The following is a 17,524-nucleotide window of genomic DNA, read 5'->3' as shown; positions in this document are numbered from 1 at the left end:
TCTTTCAGGTAAACAAAAGAGTATTTGCTTCGACCCTATGGCTGTTACCGTTCCTGTTTAGATCTTGCTGATGGATATTCATAGTTTAAATTTATTCATTTTGAAGTCTCTAATGGGCTCCATTCATTGCATTTATACAGATTCAACCGCAAGTGTGGCCAGAGATAGTCCCCTGAAACGAGGATACCAATGGGATAAAGTGTTATAGTCGGATTTTTTGAATACCTTAAGTTGAGTAGCGGTATGAATTAGAGCAGAGTGATCTGCGGCCACTACATCTTGAAGAATAAAAATGGAAGGAGTGAGGCCAAAAAGAAAATAAATAGACATGCGAGTGAGTGACGGAGTGAGGGAGAGAGGGGGAGAGAGGTGAGTGCAGGTAAAAAGTAAAGTCATGTTGTGAACATTAATCTAAAAAGTAAAATCATGCTGTGAACATTAATCTGCATCGAAGTTAATTTAACTGCTTCCACCGTAATATTTTATTTTTCTTTTGCGTTGGTTTTATTCTGGATGAAGAATGAAAAGATTAATCAAGTGTTGTGATGCAGACGTAGCTATCATTGGATAACTATTTACTTCAGGTTTGGAAGATCACCATGAGGAATTTCCCCTGAGAAGTTGTTTGCAGGGTTCAAGACTCTAAGTCTGGCCAAACTTGAAAGAGAGGCTGCGATGCTTCCCTTGAGTTTTTTAAATATCAAGAATCTTAAGATTCTTTTCCTGGAAAATCGCTGGTAATGGACCCGGAAAGTGATTAAGTGTAAGATAGAGATGAGTCAGGTTCTTGAGGTTGATGATAGAAACTGGCTTTTTTTTCTATCTGTAACAAATAATTCTTTAGCTGGAGAATATTTGCTGATAAAATATGTGTTGTGAAACTGGAAAGATAAGCGGGCAATGTATAGCCGGTAAAAAATATATGTTTTACAGTCCAGAAAAAATTGACGGAGCCATCAAAAAATCGTGATCATTTCTCTTCGTTTAAGTTTTTGATTGTTCTGTTATTTGATTCTTGCGTGAAAAATTTCCCACTGGTATAACAATTTCTTTATAAGTGAAAATAGGAATATATTGATAAACATGTTGAAAAAGGTTGAAATAATCTACAACATCTTAAAATTAATGATAAAAAGATAAGAACGTTGTAGAATTTAAAGGAAAAGATGAAATCCTATTTAGTAAAGAAGATTATTCAAAATTGATAATAGAATAAGACAATAGAACAATAAAGAAAGGAGCTTGACATATTAAGAATGGATTAAATTGGTTATCTTTAAAAAAATAAAGAAATTGGTTATCTGTTGACCAGAAAATATTGGTGTCGCAATTGTTTATTCATTGAGAAAAAGCCTTATTTACATATCATGCATTTAAAAAAAAAATGTCAGAATACATATTATGCATTATCATATGACATCCAAAGACAACTACAATATAGAATTTTAACCACAATACATAATTTGTTATACTTTGTTAATAACTATTTTCTCAAGAAAATAACAATATTATGCAAATACTATTATGACCATTGCTCAAAAATTGATTATATATATATATATATATATATATATTGGAAAATTAGATGGTCCAAATAAATCAAAATATATGTAGGGCAGGTTGAAGAAAAAAACTTCAAAAGAGAAATGTTCTAATTTGTGTATATTTAACAATTATTTTACATTAAATATAAATAAGCAAGATAAAAAAATTCAGAACATAACTAAGATTAATTCATTATTTATTCATTATCTTTATTATGTTATACATGGTTTCTAATAATGAAAATAATTTTAAAATTGTCTAAAAGACATATATTTTTATAACACATATCTATATATATAAATATAAATACCAAACAAATAACAAAAATTGTAGGAAAATTCCGGGCGTAGCCCGGACCCGACCCTAGTAACCATAAAAACACGGTAATTAACAGACTAATCATAAAAAAACTAATGGCTATAATATATTTCGGCCGTGCATGTGGGCATGCAAATTATATAATTAGTTATTAATACATTCACTACTAATTAAAAGACTAGAACTATATAATTATTAAGTATGTATTCTTTTGAAAATTCTTCCGTATTTTTTTTTAAAATTTTTTTTGGTAAAATAAATTTCAAAATAAAATTAAGAATTTTACTTTTTTAATATTTAGTTATGTATTTTTTTTCATTTTCAAATTCTTATGAACATTTTTTTTTCAAATAACATCTTAATATATATAGGAATTATCTTTTTATTTTAAAATATTATTTTTTTAGATTTTGGATAATTTTAATCACTTATTTAGATTTCATATTTTTATTTGTTGGCTAATTTATATATTTTATTTATTAAGGATATAATAATATTAACACTATAACTTTCAACGTGGAAGCTCGAATGCGAAAAAAAAACTTCACAAATAATAGTATAGATATAATATTTATTAATTTCTTTTTTGTCCTTCGAATAGAAACACACACATCTTAGCCTACCTTTTATTTTTGAGTTTTTCTTCTGTTCACCTCTAGGATGAACATGTGTCTTCACCGATAAAACGATAGCAAATAAAATTTGGGAAAATTGCCAAATATGACCCATAATTTGATTTCAAACACAAAGGGTATACCCCAACTTGATCGAATGTAAAACTAATCCAAAAGGTTAGTGAAATTACAAGTAGCCCATTATGACAAAAAAAAACAGAATTTACTTTTACGAATATAACCCCTGGAAGTCTTCTAGGGATTTTGTAAGTATTCCAAGAAGTCTTCTCATATTGTAGATCTTAAAAATAATTTATAAACTTTATTAAAAATATTTTAATGGGTGAAAAATTGAATCATGCAACTCTGAACATTTTTAAATCATATAAATTAAGATATAGTAAAGTTGAATAGTTTTCAACACATATGAGTGAATAAAGTGAGTTATAGTATTCTTTGGTTTAGGGTTTGGTAATATATGTTGTAGTATTATTTGTATTTTTAGGGTTAGGATTTCAGAAGCTTGACATTTTTTTGGAATATTAAAATTTGACCTATATGGTTTAGCTTAGAGTATATTAAACACTTTCAATGTTTTTTTTTCTTCTATTTAGTTAGTTATTTAAGCTTAAGGTATAAATTTCTTCTAATAGAAAACTTCCCTCAAAGTCTTTTTTTTTTTTTGGTCAAAAACTTCCCTCAAAATCTTTTAAATCAAAAATATTTAACCTAAATAGAAAAATTTTGTTTCCATATAAAAAAAATGTACACATTCTATTTCTTCCTCTCAAATGGCTGCAACAAAAATATAATGATTCTCATCAAAACTCTCCAACCTTTCTCTAATCTTTTTGAACTTGAAAACATCAAACTTTATATGAATTTTTCATTTTTTTTTGTCTCATCTCACTAATTTATCTTGTTTTTGCAGATTTTTTATCACATGGTTCTCATCTCACTCCTTTAAATGTAAATCTATTAATTTTGGATTTCTACTTTTTTTTTGTGTTCTATAAGGGTACATATATCTAATATTCCACACATTTTCTCTTTTTGAAGCCATCTGAACGTTTTTGGATATGCAAGTTTTTCAGATCAAGGTTTGAATATACATGTTTTTCAGATATGGGTCAGACTCCGGAAGACTTCTCGGAAGACTTCCTGGAATCTTCTAATGGAGTTTTCTTCCATGTTTGCTCTTTCATAACAGAATTGAGCATTTTGGTAAATTTCCATGTCTGTTTTTTTTTCCATTTGGTAACCTCTTTTTGTATAAAGCTCTTACATTTTCCCAAACTAACACTTTCCAACCTTTGTCTAATCTCTTTGAACTTAAAAACACCAAACTTTATATCAATTTTCATTATTTTCTCATGTCTTTCTCACTTATTTATCTTATTTTTGCAGATGTTTTATCACATGATTCTCATCTTTCACTCATTTAAATTTTGGATATCTATTTTTATGTATTTTATAAAGGTAAATATATCTAATCTTTCAATCATTTTCTCTATTTTGAAGCCATTAAAAATTTTAATATCTTTAATTTAAAATGATTTTGGATATGCAGGTTTTTCAGATCTGAGTTTGGATATGCAGGTTTCTCAGATCTGGATCTGATTCAGGAAGACTTCTGGGAAGTTTTCTCGAAAGTCTTCTAAAATATAATGCACCTGAAGACTTCCTAAAAGTCTTCTGACTTCATGTTACTTCTTTCATAACAGATTTGAGCGTTTTGGTAAGTCTCCATGTCTTATTTTTCTTCATTAGTTAACCTCTTGTTGCATAAAGCTCTTACCTTTTTCTCAAACTAAAATTTTCTAACCTCTCTCTAATCTCTTTGAACTCGAAAATACCAAACTTTATATCAATTTTTCATTTTTGTCTCATGTCTTTCTCACTAATTTATCTTGTTTTTGCAGATTTTTTATTACATGGTTCTCATTTTCCACTCCTTTAAGGTAGATCTATAAATGTTGGATATCTTTATTGTTTGTTTTATAAAGATAGATCTATCTAATTTTCTACCCATTTTCTCTGTTTTGAAGGCATTTGAACGTTTTTGGATATGCAGGTTTTTCAGATCTGAGTCAAATTTTGGAAGTCTTCCCGAAAGACTTCCTTGAAGTCTTCTGACAGAGTCTTCTAAAACATAATTTCCTATAAGACTTTCTAGAAGTCTTCTGACGGAGTCTTCTCACATGTCAAGAGGAATAATCTCTAACTCCATGTGTAATAGTTTTATTTATGGCATGTTTTGTGATTTATGTGTGTACTTTTTTAGTTGTGAATTCTTTTATAAATTGAACAGATATTAATGAAAATTTTAGTAAATATGTTCATGTTTACAATATTATCTTGCCAAAAATGCTTGAACTTATTGAAGTTATTAATACAACTTTAATAGCAAAATAAAATAACACAAAATTTAATCAAATTTACTAACATTAAAGGAGAAGAATTCTAAGAAAACTTATTCAAATTCACAAAATATCAAAACTTACATAAGTTCAAACATATAGCACTTTCACTAGAAGTTTTTTGGGAAGTCTGCTCAGAAGACTTAAATTTAAACGGAAAAATAAAATATAAGCGGGAAATTTAAGCGAGAAATTAAAATTTAGGCGGAAAACTTAAATTTTAAGTGAAATTGAAATTTTAATTCTCATGAAAATTAAAAAGTATATCTAATGATCTAAGAAGACATACAAATCATATAACTCGGTAATCTTGAAGTTACTTAACCGTATTGAAAGTTAAAATAAATATCTTAAAGTTATTTAACGAGTTTACAAAACCTAAAGTATAGGACTTCCGTGGAATGTCTTCTCGAATTAGCTAGAAAAGTTAATAAACATGAATGTTGCTAACCTCATAATTAAAATCAATTAAGTTATGAATTTCATTCAGGAGCCCCATTATCGATTAATATACATGAATTAACAAGAAAATGTTATAAATTTTTTATAGTTATAGAGAAAATGAAAATTTATTAAACATTGACGTAGAAGACTTCCACAGAAGTCGTCCGCCAGAAGACTTTCAAGATGTCTTCCATTTAAGTCATGATTTCTTTGGAAGTCTTCCTTTGTAAGTATCAGCTTACTTTTGTTTTTGAAAAAATATCGAAAATACTAGAGAAGACTTACTGGTAAGTCGTCTGGACGAACAGTTCTGGGAAAAAAAAACTGATTTCATAGTTTCAACCAGTGAGATAACTTGTTTAGCACACATAAGTCTTCTCCAAGCACCCATAATCTCAAACAAAAGTGACCCACAAAGAATCGTAAGCTTCAATGGCTCTATGAACCATAAAAATTTTAGAATCAAAATCTTGGGTTTTTTTGGATGAATATGGAGAGAAAGTGAAAGAGATGTTGTTTTTAGTTCATAAGAATTGAGAAAGAAAGAGTGTAAATCAATTTTTAGGTGCATTAAGAGCTTTAAATTGGTTATTCATGGTGGTTGGTGTATTGATGGCAATGGTAATATTGTGAATACTTGAGTAAGATGAGGGTGATATAGTAAAATATGCATTTTCGAAAAAAAACAGGTGATGAAATTTTCATGAATAATATGTACTTTGGGGGTGAAAGAGGCAAGTCAAAGTTCCAAAAAAAACAATGGTTAGTTTTGTGTCTCATTTCAAGTTTTGAGTCATATTTGAAAAAAATCATTTTTATTTACCAATTGATCTTTAAACTTCTGCATAGTTTTCTTATATCTAAAAAAAATCTATATTTTAAACTAAAATTATTAATACTTCCATTAACACAAATATAAATTCAAATAAATAATTGTTTATTCAGTTAAAAATTAAACTTACTAGGTAAGGAACCCGTGCGATATCGCACGTGAACTCATTTTATAAAAACAAATAAGACATATTTTATTATTCCAAAATTTACCGCTATGAATTCTAAAGATTTATCATAATAGTTCATCTCTAAAGACTATCATTACTAACAGTTGCAATGGTTTATACATATATAATATTATAAAATAACTAAATTATCCAAAATTAAATTATCTAAATATTTTAGCCAATTTAAATATTTTTTAAATGCATATAAAATAGATATGAAAATGAAATACAAGATAACTCATTAGCACTTTATGCCAATTTAGGATAAAAATGTATATCCTGAGATATTTTGAGAATTCTTTATAAACTTATGCAGTTTTTAAAATAAAAACACACATCTTTAAACAAAAAGATAACTTTTTAGAAATTTATAAAAATTATGTTAAAAACGCATGCTTATAGTTTTTAACACGGTCTCTTAAAACTCAATATAATTTTTAACATAAAAATATACATCTTATAAAAAGGCATCTCTTTATACATTCTAACAATTTCTTAAAACTGATACATAAAAAAAAATAAAAAAATTTTAAATGTTTTCAATTTATACTTTTTCAAATTCAAACTTTTTATAATTTTTTCGAATTTTGTTTTCAAAATTTATTTTTGAAAATCAAAAATTATGTTTGAAACTATTTTTTAAAAAATTTTAAAATATTTTTTAAGTATTTATTTATATATTTATTAGAATCCTAAATTTTACATTCCAAAAATCCCACCATATCCCTCAACTCTAAACTCTAAGTCTAGATTAGTTAACTCTAGGTGTATAAGTGTATTTTACCTTTCATTAAAAGTATGGATAAAAATGGTTAATGTAAACAAGAAAAGTGGTACTATGAATGTGGTATTTGTGGTAATTTTTCTACATAGGGAATATCATGCATAGATTCACTACTACTTCAAAACTATTGCATTTTAAGATGAAAATATACATTATTATATTATTATATAATATACATTTCAGACATTTTAATTTTTTTTTTTTACAAATACAATTCTTAAAATGAAAACACATATTCTTAGTTATTTTGATAACTTATTTTATATCAATGCAACTGTTAAGTTGAAAAGGCACAACTGTTAACATTTGTTTTGGATTTCTCTTACTAATGTCAATTAAAAACTTAATATCAATTAAGTATATATTATTTTATACATTAAAAACTAACCATTATATTGACAATTTGTATTGCCTAGCAAATGAAATTGATCATAATTAAGAAACTGAAAATTTTCAAATTCTACTGGCATCAAATAGCCATTAATAATCTCAAATTTTGGTTGAACATTAATACTTAACTTAAAACGATGCTTAGTTTCTCTGTTGTTTTCCAAACTCCGAGATCACTAGTTAACAAAATATTTCCCTCATCTTCTTCAAATTTATAGACTTTCATTCATCTGTACGAAAAGTCACGACTTTTAGATTTGAAATAGTTATTTACTTATTTAAGATAATACATTTACAATATATTTTGAATAGGCACATTTATTACAAAAGAGAGGAGTTGCGATAAGACATAACTCATAAGAAATTTAAGCAAAAAAAAATTAAAACCCTCCGATAAGAAAACAGACAATTATGACCGTCGGATTGTAACACTTCACTTTTTTAAAAAATATGAAAAGATACATTTGTTACTTTAAATGAAATGTGTTTTTCGAAAAGAAAACTATTCAGAGAATAGTTGCCAAATATTATTTTCTTGATGACATAAACATTCATAGCAAGAATATTTGTATCCTTTATATCATAAAAACAGAAAAATCTGACCGTTGAATTGAAAATTTTTTCCTATAAAAGAAGATGTCAGCGAGTACACAATTTGAAAATACTAATAATTGTAGAAAGACACAAATGAGATATTTTAACTACTTTTTATGAAAATACACAATTTTTTATAATGAAAAAATATAACTCTTAAAAACTAAACATTCCAGTTTTTTTAAATGAAAGACACATCTTTTTCATAATGAAAACATACAACTTTTAAAACTAATACATATTAATTTTTAATGAAACTATACAAATTTTTAAATATTAATTGAGACTCCTAATGAAAATACACAACTCTTAAAATTAATAGAGTTCAGTTTTTACAATAATAAATAACTTTTATAATGAAAAGATACAAACTCTGAAAACTAATATGTTTCATTTTTTTATGAAAAAAATTCAACTCTTAAAATTTATAGAACTTATTTTTAATGAAAATACACAATTTTTATAACGAAAATATACAACTCTTAAAATTAATACATTTCATTTTTTTAGTGAAAAGACACCACTTATAATGAAAAGATACAACTCTTAAACTAAAAGATTTCAGTTGTGAGTTATAAACATTTGTGTCTTTTCATTTTAAAAATAAGATTAGTTTAAAAATAAGATTAGTTTAAAAATATTATCAAATTATAAAATGATGTGTGATTCTATAATATATATAAAGATGAAATTATTTTAAAATAATTATGTGTCTTTTCAATATGCAAACTATTGAAAAAAGTTTTGATGTCAAAGGTTGTGGCGCTGTGTTTCTATACTTTTGTGTTTTTTTTAATATAATGTTAAAGGTTGTGTGTTTTAATTATAAACAGTTGTGTTTTTTTAAGGGAAGTTTACTAAAATGACACAAATTAGTTATGTTATTACTAGAATGACTCATATTTTTTGAAATTTATTAAAATATTTTTTTGGTCGAAATTGCCCATACACATAGTTATAACAAAAAAAAAATATTACCCAAATGCCCTTATTATTTAATCGACGGCCGATTTGTTTTCAAAAAAATAAGATTAGTTATAAACATTTGTGTCTTTTCATTTTAAAAATAAGATTAGTTTAAAAATAAGATTAGTTTAAAAATATTATCAAATTATAAAATGATGTGTGATTCTATAATATATATAAAGATGAAATTATTTTAAAATAATTATGTGTCTTTTCAATATGCAAACTATTGAAAAAAGTTTTGATGTCAAAGGTTGTGGCGTTGTGTTTCTATACTTTTGTGTTTTTTTTTAATATAATGTTAAAGGTTGTGTGTTTTAATTATAAACAGTTGTGTTTTTTAAGGGAAGTTTACTAAAATGACACAAATTAGTTATGTTATTACTAGAATGACTCATATTTTTTGAAATTTATTAAAATATTTTTTTGGTCGAAATTGCCCATACACATAGTTATAACAAAAAAAAAATATTACCCAAATGCCCTTATTATTTAATCGACGGCCGATTTGTTTTCAAAAAAATAAATCTAATTTGTAGTTAATCAAATTAGTAATGGGCTTTTAGTACTTTTGCTTATCCCTCATTTTAGTCTAGTAATTTAATTTTAATATGAGTTATTGTAGTAATTTTAAGATGAATGTGAGTTAGTCTAGGTAATTACTCTTTTTTTAATTATAGAAATAAGGTTAGTTTAGAAAAGGTTATCACTGGCACCGTGGCGTTAGTTATTAGCATAACCACATATTTATTTATGTTTACTGTTGTCGTTTTGGTGTTGAAGATCGGTTATATCGGTGGAGGTTTTGTCCAATCTTCATCACTGTTTTGTCTGAATTCTTTTGGGCTTCGGTTCATCATGAAGATTTATCGTTTCCAATGTAAGGTCGATCATATTTTCTCATAAACGTTTTCATCCCTTGTATTCGTTTGGTGTTGATCTCTGTTGCCAAAGTGCTTTAGTGTCTCTAATTAGTAGAGTTTTCGTCCGGCTGTATCAGCCGGTGTTTGTACAAAAGGTTGCGCTCCTGGTCCTTTAAGTTAGAGATTCATGATCTTCTTAAAGTTTGTGTATCAGACCTTCAACGCTTGTGTCGTTGTTATCAAATTTGACATGTGGTTTGTACTTGGATTAGTACAAAATGTGGAAGGAAGATAGAAATCTTTGCAACCAAGGTTCCACAAAGCAATATTTTTTAACAATGGGAGTTCTATCTGGAGACGTACTCAGTGAGAAGTTACGGAGGAAACAACATGAACACATAGGGATATTCACAAAACATCAAATATTTTGCTATTCATTTGAATATATTCTAAAATTTTGTAACCAACTTAACTGCACATAATTTTTTTTTCTTCACCATTTTATTAGATTAGTGAAAATTTTATTTTGAAAAAAGTATGGACATAAACTATTTGTAGATATCCAAAATTTGTTTAAATAGTCACATCTTTTCAATTTAAGGTTGTGTTTTTTTGAAACAATACTTATATGGATAGTCACAACTTTTCATTATTAATAGTCACATTCTTTTAATTTAAATATAGTTATTTTCAAAAGTTACTTGTATGAATAGTCATAACCTTTCAACTTAATTGGAATTCACAACATTTGGAATTAATTAGGATTGTTATTATTAATAGATATATATAACAAAGATTTATTTAAAATAAAATTGTTACTGGGTAAAATTTGTAAGTCTTAAAAAGTTATTATTATACTTTAATAAAAAAATATATTTGGAATGTCCTCTTTTAAGGAAAAAAAATAGAAAAATTATTGGATCAAAACTCAAACTCATTTTAAATTTACGTTTAAAAAAAAAGAGGATAACCATAAGAGATGCTCCTATTAACAACTAAGAGAACAATATAACACAAACACTTGCTGTAACAAGATAGATATAGTGAAGCTCATATACACAACAAATCGGTATATATACTAATCTACTACAATCATTTTCAAAAACCATCTACGAGAAAAGCAGAAAATAGTAATGACAACACACAAAACAGTTGATACCATTGGAATCTCTCTCACATGCCATCTAAAGAGACATAATGTCACACGTTGCAGCATCCTCAAGATATCATCTCAGCCATAGTATGCTCGTTTTACCACCTCTGACACAAGCTGCAAAAGACCGACATGTTTACAACAAGTTGAACCTAACAGATCAGGTGGCCAACTACCAGAGGCCACTACATTGTAGGCATATAAGAGTACCTTATGTACAAAAACATCAACATTGGGCTGCATCACGTACGGACCACAGCCACAACTTCATACGACTATGCAACATATCTCTACGGTCTGCCCATGCTATACACTAAAAAAATTAATGAAGGGATCACATATCGGATAAACTTAGATAGGAGAGAAAGAAACACAAATCAATAGTTTGCTGGGAGTACACATGTCACTCGTCATGATAAGAAAACACAGCAATCCACTTTACATAGCTAATTTAAGAAGCCAAAGAATTCCAAAAAACTCCTACATGAAATTTATAAAAGACCAATGCTAGAAGTGTTATTATTACATACAGATGAGAAGATTCCTTGCTATCATTTAGATTTGTTCTAGAGAAGCTATGGTAGTTACACATCCAATCTTGCTTTTCCCGTATCTCTTACAATTGATTTCCCAAAACACAAGCAGGCCCAAACCCAAATAATGAAATTAACCCATTTGCATATCAAATGCCAACAACAATTTAATGACACAACAACTACACCATCATACACCCACCGACGCCAAAGCAAAAACTCCACCAGTACAAAATGACACCATATAAACCTTCTAAGTCTCACTAAATAATACAGCCACCACTCACACACATCCGTGTAGGTAAACATATGTGACTACACGACCAAATATATCTAAAACACCATCCTCCCACAAACCATTTATGCATACCAACAAGTACTCAATAACATATGCAAGTAACCAAGTAGAACCACACCATCTATACAACAAACGAGTAAGCAATATTTTAAAATCTTGTGCGCAGCGCGGGAGTACCCCTAGTTATTAGAAACGAGTAAGCAATATTTTAATATATTTTTACACTGGCATTTTGTATAATCTTGATTTTTTTTGTTAAGAGAAAAAATAGCCGACAAAAAGAATAAGAAGAAAAAATTAAAACTATGTATGATTGCTTCAAAAACTGATGGAAACAAGAGTGGTTATTTGAGAGGGGGACCTTGAGTCCAGGGGCGGACGTAGGTGAAGACCTAAGGGGACACGTTGTCACGGACTGATTCTTTACTTAGCCAGAAAGTGCAGTTTTAGCACCTTTTCATCCTAGTGTTTGCTAAGTCAGCCTAACTCCTATAACTCGATCAGTACATAGAGAGAGAGTAGGGACAATTTAGAGAGAAATTAGAGCTTAAGGAAGTATTTATTTTATAACTTGGTGAATGAACCTTACAATGAGGCTTCAGCCCTTTATATACACATCCCACTTTCTTAATGGACGGTCGAGAATGAACCGATCTAACAACTCGGATCTTTTCCTATCTATGAAGTTACTTAGTGGTGAAATAGCCTCCCTTAAGCAATTTCGCTCCTAAGTACTCTACATATTTTCACACACTTTTTATAATATTTAATACTTAGATATTTTACATAAGTACTTCATACATAAGAAAACTAAGTAAAAATGAGCTTGAATCTCCTTTCGCTTTGCCTGATATATGGCTCCTCATCATGGACGTTTTTGGGTCTTCAAAATGAACTGTGATATCCTCCCCCACCTATGCTGGAGTTTCGCGTTGCTTGGTTTTACGTAAACAACATATTATTCAGCCTTAAGTATATGTATGTCCATCAAGTTTCCTGACTTAACAGTTTACATACCACTCTTGGTAAAAATTCAACAATAAGTATCACGATGTAAAGATCAGATTATGTCCAAGCTTCTAACCAATGGTATATTTCTTGTGCTACAAAGTTATCAAGAATCACAACGTCCCATTCCATTGAATCTTCATTAACTAAATCACTAACTTAATTATGAGATGTGCTACTAGGACATTTGGCCTAGCCGACCTTGCAGGTGAAGTTGAAGTTGGAATCCGTGGATCCTTCCATGCTCTTACATCATAACCTAAATAGATCTTTTGCCAAATCTCCAACAACAGCAGAGGCCTCACTGCAGATAAACTAGTCTATACATATATATGAAGGGGTATCTATATCACTAGCTCGAAATGGCAAACTTAGTGTATAGTACTTACCACGCAAAATCCGGACACAATAATGTGATCGCTATCTAATATGTTTGTTTCACATATATGGATATGAGGGTCACAAATTTTTAAAATAAAGGACAAACCACATATTATACTAGATATTTTATAATAATTTTTAAGAAATAATTATAAATAAAAAATTAAAGATATCAGAATTTGAATTAAATCCTAACGTGAATGGTATACCTCCAAAAGAGAATTAATTTAATATAGGTTTAGTTTTTGTCTAGAAAGGTACACGAGCTTACAAACCCAAAACCTCGGCATCATTAAAAAAAAATGAACACTTTATATTTCATTTTTTACATTTACATTCGATGTGGACTATTTTCAATCAGAGAAGAGAGGTATCCAACTCATTGAAAAGTATTTCGAGAGACTGCAATGAGTGTCATCCTCTTTGGCCCAGTGTTCATTACTGAGGATGTTTTAACAATAAAAGACGGATTATATTCAACAAGAACAGTTACAAAATCTTACAATTTCAATGAACTCTGGTAATCAAGAGCCGACAAACCAACACAAAGGTCTTCAGAGACGAAAGTCCAAAAATGGGAAAATATGGAAACATAGAACAAGCACATAATCTAAACTAACAGATCCAAACTGGCAGAAGCAAGGAACAGATAAAAAAACCCAACAAAAATCAATAACAACAAGGCATGAAGATTGTGTTTCAAAAAAAAAAGTGTTTCAAATAAAACAAGTCATGAAGATTTTCTTTAGAGCTTTTTGATAGAGACAAGATGAGGGAATCCTCCTATAGTGAATATCCCAAGAGAATAAGAGACTAAAGCTTCATACTCTAGGAGACAGAACCACTTTTAGTTCATAAGTCATCAACCAGAAATGCGCAGACAGAGAAAAACCGACTTAAAACACAAAATTGAAGCATGACAGACTGTAGATCTCGATCAAATCATAAGATAAACCACAAGGACCGAAACCACTCATAAACAGGTTCAAAGTTGATCGAGAACTTGACAAGGATGAAGATCGAAACCAAATATGAGCCAAATTAAGAGAGATTAATATCAACATGCAAATCATTCAATCCATCATTATGTATCTTGGAAATAAATAGATCTGAAGGGTAGTAAACCCAACCCACGCTGACTAGAAAGATTAATAGGAGAAGAACGATTAACACACAGCAAGATTAGCTAAAACTCTTGTTCCTTCTGGAAGGGGCAAAGCAAGATTGAAGGTCTGGAAATCCACATGTAGAGTAAAACGAGAGCAAAAGCAAAATATCTAGATCAAAAGACAAAGAGCGACTACAGCTCTATGGAAGCAGCCGGAACGACAAACAGTCAATAACAAATGGATAGATCTAGAGAGAAGGTTAAAACCTCTATTTTATGGTTTATTTGTGTCATTCCTTTGTTAGATCACTTTTTCTCTTCGGGGTAATCGGTTTATTGGAGAGAAGGTTGTAAGTTGTAACATCTAGCCTTTAGACTGGAGTTATGTTTATTTAGAGGGTAGTCCATTATTCCCAATCAAAATATTTCGATTAGACAGGAAAGAAAGATATCCAAGACAACTATTTTTTTTGTCAGCATATCCAACAATATGATTATTTATGACATAAGATAAGAGATTTAGCATCAGAAAAAAAGAAAGAGAAGATAATAATATTGTCACTTGAACAAGTTACATAGGCATTTTTTTATTTTCTGTATCTATTTTTAAACTTACGAGCCCAAATAGGCTTCCCGTCGATGTAAAACTTTTGTTTACTCTCGCCCATAAGTATACGATCTACAGTAACGACTGAATCCAAGACCAGCCTCGCATATAGTGATTGTTGTTGAACATCCTGATTACTATTCAAGTTCTCATTGGGTAAGTTTCCACCGTACTTAGGTATGTGAACGCCCTTAACACAGTTTTCTCCATATTTTTCTGTGAATACCAGCCTCACTTCCGCTTCGGATACTGGGATTCCACGAGAAAACGTTAGAAAAAGGGACCGGTCGTTTTCAGTTGCGATGCAACTAGCATTCCAGCCCCATATACCACTAGGGATATGGAATAAATTTCTGCTGGAGAAATTATCCAAGGAAGCAACACTAGGCATCACGTTGATGCTCCCAAAAGTTGGATGCGGGAACCCGGGGATGATGAGAGGCTGGTTGTGGCTAGTGATGTAGGAGGATGGGAGAACTTGTTGAACGATGTCAGAGAAAATTCTTGAGCAAACAGTGGTTAAAAAGTTTTTGATTCCTGTGATGGCACTGTATCGATTTTGGTAGATTATTTGAAGAGATATATCCATAAATTCTGCAGTCACAGGGATCTGACTGAAACCATTTGGAGGTTCTTCGGATTCAAGACACCGGAAGCATAAGACAGCCTCATTAGCAAGAGCTGCAATGAGTGGATCGTTGAGAGCCATGATGACTGAGAAGATGTGCTCAAAGCCAAAGTCTTCAAGCCAAAGCCATGTGGCCATGACAAGAAGTGACTCAGCTAGAGATCTTGAAAATTTTTGTACCAATTTAACGAAAAGCAGTCTTTCTTGAACATAGAAAGCATGCAGTTGTTCAATGCTACAATTTGACATAACTGACTGGGATTTTTAAGAACTGAGAAAAAAATACCGACCGTCCAAAGTTTAGAGAATGTGAAAATTAAAGATAAACTATATTGTTCTCGTTATGTAATAGGTTCGTTTTATACAGATATATGAGGGTCACAAATTTAATAGATTAAAGATAATGAACAGAAAGATTTCATTATCTCATTTTATCCACACGATAATTAGATATTTTACCAACCAATAACTATTACAAATAAAAAATCAAAGATATAAATGATGGGTGTAAATCGCATTGTGAAAGGTTTACCGCTCAAATGATAATTTTAATTTAACATAGTCTGAATTATCCCTAACAAAACTTTATAGTCATTCAAACAAAGTAAACATTCTATTGATCCGCCTTGTTTTTTTTTTCTATTTTCTGAAGTGGCTCTGACCTAAGAATTAAGATCTTCAAATCATCTATATGATATTTAAATTTTCGCAAAAATGAAGAAGAATATTTTACATTTCTTCTTATGTTACATTTACAATTGTTGTGGATTATTTTTCACAATTCCCGAACCGAAAACGATTTGTTTTTTTTTTTGGAGTATGACAGACTATTGGAACACATGTTTAACTATTACAAAAATGTAAAAATGTTATATGTTAATAAAGATTGTTACAATTCAGAATATCAAATACTTTTATGAGATGATATATATGCTAAGTGTAAGGTACCTTTTTAGTAAATTACTGATACCATATGAACCAAGCTATAATTGGATATTATTTTTTTCTTTGATAAAAGTAATCAATAAAAATTTGACATATCTATGATTCACTGTATACAATATAATCTTAACATATATGTATAATATACATTTTAGTTATGATATATTTTATTTTCAACTATTTGTGGTCCTCTTTCCTTTTATTTAACTGAATATATCTAATTTTTTTATTTCTTTTCTATTTTGTAATTGTTTCTAAAAATTATAGATTATTTCAATAGTTTTGAAAATATATTTTTTTTTGCTATCAAACGATATTTTTCTTTTGTTTTTCTTTTAAATATTTTTTTATCGTTGTCTTTATTTTCTCGTGGCTGTGAGTTTGTATCTCATTTTATATTTTTAAAAATTGTTACAAACCATTTTATTGTAGAAGGGCTTCTCTTCCTTCACATGACCTATTTTAGATTTTAGACCGGCTCAAGATAAAGAATACTTAAAAGGAAAAATAACACAAAGTGAGGAGTGCCAATTAGAAGAGAAAAATAAAATGAACTGGCAAAACTAATCAATATATATATATATATATATATATATATATATATATATACAGAGTTAGCCATGCAAGAAAGGGTCATTCAGAAATCACCGCTTAAGAATATAACACTCATCACATCCTTTCTAGAGAATGTTGGGATCACTTACAATAACACATTTTCATGTATCTTCAAATTATCCTAAATCACACTTTATTAATAATTAAATAACATCTCCATTAACTGAATAATCAAAAAAAAAATTAAAAGAAAATAAAAATACCAAGTAGCAAAAAAGCGTTCAACGTCCAAACTACTAACTAATACTCAATCTCACCCGAAAAGGGTAAAGGGAGAGTGAGCAACAGGAAAGTCAGTCATTGATAATGTGA

General features: G+C 29.1%; 1 protein-coding gene across 1 annotated transcript; it reads right to left on the bottom strand.

The window, feature by feature from the left end:
- Positions 1–10,960: 10,960 nt before the first annotated feature.
- Positions 10,961–15,904, bottom strand: LOC106379857. The gene has a single exon (XM_048775220.1). It carries the CDS (start codon positions 15,902–15,904, stop codon positions 15,008–15,010), a length of 897 nt encoding a protein of 298 aa, XP_048631177.1. The 3' UTR covers positions 10,961–15,007.
- Between the last annotated feature and the right edge of the window lie 1,620 nt (positions 15,905–17,524).

The sequence above is a fragment of the Brassica napus genome, unplaced genomic scaffold, assembly GCF_020379485.1.
Source record: "Brassica napus cultivar Da-Ae unplaced genomic scaffold, Da-Ae ScsIHWf_763;HRSCAF=1102, whole genome shotgun sequence".
NCBI classification, from domain to species: Eukaryota; Viridiplantae; Streptophyta; class Magnoliopsida; order Brassicales; family Brassicaceae; genus Brassica; species Brassica napus.
This window is presented reverse-complemented; position numbering and strand designations above follow the sequence as displayed.

What these genes read in the sequence shown, in the direction of transcription:
- LOC106379857 (XM_048775220.1), bottom strand. Translation starts at nt 15,904, where the DNA reads ATGTCAAATTGTAGCATTGAACAACTGCATGCTTTCTATGTTCAAGAA.